This window comes from Phyllobates terribilis, unplaced genomic scaffold (genome assembly GCF_046119375.1).
Source record: "Phyllobates terribilis strain yellow unplaced genomic scaffold, ASM4611937v1 Scaffold_10__3_contigs__length_209671492, whole genome shotgun sequence".
Classification (NCBI taxonomy): domain Eukaryota; kingdom Metazoa; phylum Chordata; class Amphibia; order Anura; family Dendrobatidae; genus Phyllobates; species Phyllobates terribilis.
In genome coordinates, this window is record NW_027362770.1 from 201,879,818 (window position 1) to 201,887,021 (window position 7,204).

General features: G+C 61.1%; 1 protein-coding gene across 1 annotated transcript in view; it reads right to left on the reverse strand.

Moving 5' to 3' along the window:
* Nucleotides 1-1,619: 1,619 nt before the first annotated feature.
* LOC141164097 (N-acylneuraminate cytidylyltransferase-like) overlaps nt 1,620-7,204 on the reverse strand; it is a 5,772-nt gene continuing 187 nt past the window's right edge. Inside the window, exons 2-5 of the mRNA XM_073649251.1 lie at nt 7,071-7,165; nt 6,716-6,884; nt 4,121-4,274; nt 1,620-2,175 (exon numbers count right to left, since the gene is read on the reverse strand). Of these exons, the coding sequence (XP_073505352.1) occupies nt 2,000-2,175; nt 4,121-4,274; nt 6,716-6,884; nt 7,071-7,165 (594 nt within the window). The 3' untranslated portion in view covers nt 1,620-1,999. The remainder of the gene's footprint in view (nt 2,176-4,120; nt 4,275-6,715; nt 6,885-7,070; nt 7,166-7,204) is intronic.

A 7,204-nucleotide genomic window follows, 5' to 3' on the forward strand; every position in this document is an offset into this window, starting at 1 on the left:
CTCACTATTGGCGATCCTCATGGTTCAGTGCTTGGCCCTCTTCTTTTCTTCTCACTATTGGCGTTCCTCATGGTTCAGTCCTTGGCCCTCTTCTTTTCTTCTCACTATTGGCGTTCCTCATGGTTCAGTCCTTGGCCCTCTTCTCTTCTTCTCACTATTGGCGTTCCTCATGGTTCAGTCCTTGGCCCTCTTCTCTTCTTCTCACTATTGGGGTTCCTCATGGTTCAGTCCTTGGCCCTCTTCTTTTCTTCTCACTATTGGCGTTCCTCATGGTTCAGTCCTTGGTCCTCTTCTCTTCTTCTCACTATTGGAGTTCCTCATGGTTCAGTCCTTGGCCCTCTTCTTTTCTTCTCACTATTGGCGTTCCTCATGGTTCAGTCCTTGGCCCTCTTCTCTTCTTCTCACTATTGGCATTCCTCATGGTTCAGTCCTTGGTCCTCTTCTCTTCTTCTCACTATTGGCGTTCCTCATGGTTCAGTCCTTGGCCCTCTTCTCTTCTCTCTCTACAAGGCCCCAATTGGACAGACCATCAGCAAATTTGGTTTTCAGTACCATCTTTATACCATCAACTATACACCTCATCCCCTGACCTCACCCCCACTGTACTACAGACCACCAGTGACTGTCTGGCCGCAGTTTCAAACATCACGTCCGCACTCGTAGAAGTGACATAATTGTCAATGGTTTTCCCTTTCTGACCAGCTCTGCGCAGCGGTCGCACATGCGGGGAAGTGCAGGGAGCAGAGAGGGGTCTCCTGGTCAGACGTGCCGTTAGCAAATGTCTACTGTGCAAAAGCTTCACTGATTGGGGAACACAAATTTTCCTGGTAAAACACCAACTTTGCCGTCCCAAAAATTTCTGAACATCTTTTGGAAAAACTAGATATTTTTAAGAAAATTTTCACTTATGAAGTTTAAAAAATGTTGAACTTTGAAACCCTTTTTCGCACAATGCAGGTGGTCCGGCATCAATTATGTTGAAGCCGCTTGTACGGGAGCACAATTTCCATGTAATTGGTTGATTGATTGCTTGTTTCTCAATTGATGACACAATGGAGGTAGAGGAGGAGGTGTATGGAAAGCAGCAGGTGAGGATGATGATGATGGGGCTGATGACATGGTGCTGCTGGTGGGTGCAGTTACCAAGCGGAGGACAGCTGCTGGAGCCGGGCCATCTTTGCTTTCTTCAGGTGATGCCGCCTCATCTGCTGCCGGAGCGATGTGCTTCCTATTCGCTGGGTCAGGATGTACCGTGATACAGCACAGTCTGCACAATGCCATAGATCGGGAAAAGAATCCCCAGACACGAGAAGCCGGCACGTACGACTCGCCAGCACCACGGCCGGACCTCGTAGAGCCTCCTCCGCCACATCGCCTGCTGCAGAGCCGACCACCGGACAGGCAGAATTTAGCCGCACGCCGCCTGCGCTTTGTATCTCATCATGAACCTCCAATGACACCAGCACCGCCCGGTCCCACCGTCATCATCAGCTAACAGTTGCCTCAGTGTTGTAAGTGGCCTGAGCTCACTGCCCCCCCTGCTGGATTCCCACCCTAATATTTGGTCTGGATCAGAGGGGTCTGGACCTATTACACAGCACAATGACCGCCCCCCGTAGCACCGTCACCACATATTTATTCCGGCCGCGGCCAATAGAAAAGAACATAAAATCTGCACCGCAAAGAATAAATTATCGGTAGCCCCCCGAGGGCTGTAAACAATTCCTGGCTGTGAGGAGCCGCGGGATGGCTGACTACAACCCTCAGCATCCTTCACTCCTATCAGATAAATTTACATAAAAGAAATAAAAGCTTCATCTTCCAGATTGATAAACCTGACCCCGCAAGCCGGGACGCCATCACGCTCTGTCCGCAGCTGCATCCACCATAAGGAAAGTGTCCATGATTGCAGGCCGCGCCGAAAAATAATGGATCGGAGGACATAATAGCGGCGGGGGAGGGCCGGCGCTCCTCCGACGTCACCCCCTCTCATAGCATGTCAGCACCTGCTCTCCATCAGGGTGACGATGTGTTCAGCGAACTCCTGGATGGCGCCGGACCCCCCGCCCTGTGTGCAGGAGAAGCTGTCCGTCATCTTGGCGGTGATCGATGCGTCTGCTGGGACTGCACTGGTGCCGGCGAGCTTCAGGCACTCCACGTCAGAGGTGCTGCATCCTGCCGGGGACAGAAACGGGCGAACGTTACTGCGGGGCGAGGGAGACGGCCGAGCGCTACTGCAGAAAGAAGGGAAACGGGCGAACGTTACTGCGGGGCGAGGGAGACGGCCGAGCGCTACTGCAGAAAGAAGGGAAACGGGCGATCGTTACTGCGGGGCGAGGGAGACGGCCGAGCGCTACTGCCGAAAGAAGGGAAACGGGCGAACGTTACTGCGGGGCGAGGGAGACGGCCGAGCGCTACTGCAGAAAGAAGGGAAACGGGCGAACGTTACTGCGGGGCGAGGGAGACGGCCGTGCTCTACTGCAGAAAGAAGGGAAACGGGCGAACGTTACTGCGGGGCGAGGGAGACGGCCGAGCGCTACTGCAGAAAGAAGGGAAACGGGTGATCGTTACTGCGGGGCGAGGGAGACGGCCGAGCGCTACTGCCGAAAGAAGGGAAACGGGCGATCGTTACTGCGGGGCGAGGGAGACGGCCGAGCGCTACTGCAGAAAGAAGGGAAACGGGCGAACGTTACTGCGGGGCGAGGGAGACGGCCGAGCGCTACTGCAGAAAGAAGGGAAACGGGCGAACGTTACTGCGGGACGAGGGAGACGGCCGAGCGCTACTGCAGAAAGAAGGGAAACGGGTGATCGTTACTGCGGGGCGAGGGAGACGGCCGAGCGCTACTGCCGAAAGAAGGGAAACGGGTGATCGTTACTGCGGGGCGAGGGAGACGGCCGAGCGCTACTGCAGAAAGAAGGGAAACGGGCGAACGTTACTGCGGGGCAAGGGAAGTGGGCGGGCGTCGCCGCAGGGCGAGGGAGACGGCCGAGCGCTACTGCAGAAAGAAGGGAAAAGGGCGAACGTTACTGCGGGGCGAGGGAGACGGCCGAGCGCTACTGCCGAAAGAAGGGAAACGGGCGATCGTTACTGCGGGGTGAGGGAGACGGCCGAGCGCTACTGCAGAAAGAAGGGAAACGGGCGAACGTTACTGTGGGGCGAGGGAAGTGGGCGGGCGTCGCCGCAGGGCGAGGGAGACGGCCGAGCGCTACTGCAGAAAGAAGGGAAAAGGGCGAACGTTACTGCGGGGCGAGGGAGACGGCCGAGCGCTACTGCCGAAAGAAGGGAAACGGGCGATCGTTACTGCGGGGTGAGGGAGACGGCCGAGCGCTACTGCAGAAAGAAGGGAAACGGGCGATCGTTACTGCGGGGTGAGGGAGACGGCCGAGCGCTACTGCAGAAAGAAGGGAAACGGGCGAGCGTCACTGCGGAGAGTGGGGAAAAGGGCGAGCGTCACTGAGGAGCGTGGGGAAACAGGCGTGCGCTACTGCAGAAACAAGGAGGTAAACAAGCGAGCGTCACTGCGGCGGGAGGGAAACGGGCGAGCTCCAGTGCAGGAAGAGGGAAATGGGAGAGCTCTAGTGCAGGAAGAGGGAAAAGGGCGAGCTCTAGTGCAGGAAGAGGGAAAAGGGCGAGCTCTAGTGCAGGAAGAGGGAAAAGGGCGAGCTCTAGTGCAGGAAGAGGGAAGGACGAAGCGAAATGGGCGAGCGTCACTGCGGGGAGAGGGAGGGAAACAGGCAAGTATAACTGCGGGTGTGTTCTCTTCCTGTCACACTAAAACTCCCAGCATGCACTGAAGGAAGCCGAAAAAGAGGGTTACAGTAATGACATTGCGGATTAGTCAATCTCCATCACCCAGAATTCAGAGAGAATCGCTGGGATGATATTCGCCTGTGATGGTCAGAGCATGCTGGAGGTTGTAGTCCCTTACCAGTACGTATAGGTGTGGAAGCCCCTCCCCACCACCAGAACTTCTCCCTACTGCAGAAGCCCCTCCCCCTCCGCGAGCGTTCCTCCCCATTTCAGAAGCCCCTCCCCTTTACAACAGCCCCTTCTCCACTTCAGAAGCCCCACCCCCATGATGAGGGCTCCTCCTCCTTTACAGAAGCCCCTCCTCCTCACCCATGTAGGCGGTCTCGCTCAGGGACAGCCCCATCTCCCTTGTCCATCGCTGCAGAGCTTCCCTCTTGTCAGTGACGTTCACCTCAATCTTACACGGCAGCTTCAGGGCAGAGATCAGCGCGGGGGCGATCATCCTCTCCGAGATTAACAGGACCTGAGTGCGGGAATGACAGGAAGAACAATCAAAAGGGGGGGAGCGACGGTCGGCCCAGTCGGTCCGAGGGGAGGGGGGGGCGACGGTCGGCCCAGTCGGTCCGAGGGGGGGGGGGGGAGGCGACGGTCGGCCCAGTCGGTCAGAGGGGGGGGGGGGGAGGCGACGGTCGGCCCAGTCGGTCAGAGGGGGGGGGGGGGGGGGGGCGACGGTCGGCCCAGTCGGTCAGAAGGGGGGGGGGGGGCGACGGTCGGCCCAGTCGGTCAGAGGGGGGGGGGGGGCGACGGTCGGCCCAGTCGGTCAGAGGGGAGGGGGGGGCGACGGTCGGCCCAGTCGGTCAGAGGGGAGGGGGGCGCGACGGTCGGCCCAGTCGGTCAGAGGGGAGCGACGGTCGGCCCAGTCGGTCAGAGGGGAGCGACGGTCGGCCCAGTCGGTCAGAGGGGAGGGGGGAGCGACGGTCGGCCCAGTCGGTCAGAGGGGAGCGACGGTCGGCCCAGTCGGTCAGAGGGGAGGGGGGAGCGACGGTCGGCCCAGTCGGTCAGAGGGGAGCGACGGTCGGCCCAGTCGGTCAGAGGGGAGCGACGGTCGGCCCAGTCGGTCAGAGGGGAGCGACGGTCGGCCCAGTCGGTCAGAGGGGAGCGACGGTCGGCCCAGTCGGTCAAAGGGGAGCGACGGTCGGCCCAGTCGGTCAGAGGGGAGCGACGGTCGGCCCAGTCGGTCAGAGGGGAGCGACGGTCGGCCCAGTCGGTCAGAGGGGAGCGACGGTCGGCCCAGTCGGTCAGAGGGGAGCGACGGTCGGCCCAGTCGGTCAGAGGGGAGCGACGGTCGGCCCAGTCGGTCAGAGGGGAGGGGGGAGCGACGGTCGGCCCAGTCGGTCAGAGGGGAGAGGGGAGCGACGGTCGGCCCAGTCGGTCAGAGGGGAGCGACGGTCGGCCCAGTCGGTCAGAGGGGAGCGACGGTCGGCCCAGTCGGTCAGAGGGGAGCGACGGTCGGCCCAGTCGGTCAGAGGGGAGCGACGGTCGGCCCAGTCGGTCAGAGGGGAGCGACGGTCGGCCCAGTCGGTCAGAGGGGAGCGACGGTCGGCCCAGTCGGTCAGAGGGGAGCGACGGTCGGCCCAGTCGGTCAGAGGGGAGGGGGAGCGACGGTCGGCCCAGTCGGTCAGAGGGGAGGGGGGAGCGACGGTCGGCCCAGTCGGTCAGAGGGGAGCGACGGTCGGCCCAGTCGGTCAGAGGGGAGCGACGGTCGGCCCAGTCGGTCAGAGGGGAGCGACGGTCGGCCCAGTCGGTCAGAGGGGAGCGACGGTCGGCCCAGTCGGTCAGAGGGGAGCGACGGTCGGCCCAGTCGGTCAGAGGGGAGCGACGGTCGGCCCAGTCGGTCAGAGGGGAGCGACGGTCGGCCCAGTCGGTCAGAGGGGAGCGACGGTCGGCCCAGTCGGTCAGAGGGGAGCGACGGTCGGCCCAGTCGGTCAGAGGGGAGCGACGGTCGGCCCAGTCGGTCAGAGGGGAGCGACGGTCGGCCCAGTCGGTCAGAGGGGAGCGACGGTCGGCCCAGTCGGTCAGAGGGGAGCGACGGTCGGCCCAGTCGGTCAGAGGGGAGCGACGGTCGGCCCAGTCGGTCAGAGGGGAGCGACGGTCGGCCCAGTCGGTCAGAGGGGAGCGACGGTCGGCCCAGTCAGTAGGAGGGGGAAGGAGCGACGGTCGGCCCAGTCAGTAGGAGGGGGAAGGAGCGACGGTCGGCCCAGTCAGTAGGAGGGGGAAGGAGCGACGGTCGGCCCAGTCAGTAGGAGGGGGAAGGAGCGACGGTCGGCCCAGTCAGTAGGAGGGGGAAGGAGCGACGGTCGGCCCAGTCAGTAGGAGGGGGAAGGAGCGATGGTCGGCCCAGTCAGGAGGGGGAAGAAGCGATGGCCGGTCCAGTCAGGAGGGGGAAGAAGCGATGGTCAGACCAGTCAGGAGGGGGAAGGAGCGATGGTCAGACCAGTCAGGAGGGGGAAGGAGCGATGGTCAGACCAGTCAGGAGGAGGGGGAAGGAGCGATGGTCGGCCCAGTCAGTAGGAGGGGGAAGGAGCGATTGTCAGCCCAGTCAGTAGGAGGGGGAAGGAGCGATTGTCAGCCCAGTCAGTAGGAGGGGGAAGGAGCGATTGTCAGCCCAGTCAGTAGGAGGGGGAAGGAGCGATTGTCAGCCCAGTCAGTAGGAAGGAACGAGAGTCAGCCCAGTCAGTCGGAAGGGTGGAGGCGCGATGGTCAGTCCAGTCAGTTGGGGTGATCCCACCCTTCGCCGCCTCCAATGTAACATAGGACTGCAAGGGTCCTGGCAGGATGCACCCCTCACTACCGGCCTCTACTCATATTCTCTAATCTTTAGCTTTGGCAGCGTCAGGGCTGCTAACAGCGGAGCTTGGGTCTCTCGTTCTGAGATAAACCCCCCTGGACGAGCCCCTCACTCACTGTGACCCCGCGATCCAGTAGATTCCGGATCCCATTCACATCTCGCAGACTGTAAGAGATCATCTCCTGCTCCTGGCTGAAGTAGAGGCGGCCGTCCGTGAGGCAACCATCGAAGTTACAGATCAGCAGCTTCACCACGGTGGGCGCCGCCTTACCGAAATAGCCGTACCTGGGAGAGTGAGACATGGCGCAGTATTACCTGAGGTCACCATTAGGGGAACCGCGCCTCCCAGCTACACATGCAAAGGGGCAGCACGGCACCCGGTAGACGCCATGTTACAAGAGGCAACGGAGGCCCCAGTAATATATTGTGTGATGGGTAGAGCCTGCCTTTTGGGGCGTGATCTCAGCTCACCTTTTAACCCTTTGCTCTGCAATGGGCCAGTCCAGGTCGACATCGATGTCTGTGCTGTGCTCCGGCTTCATCTCATAGTACGCCATCCTCCCGCCCTGCAAAGAAACACCACATCAAATCATCGCCAACAGGGC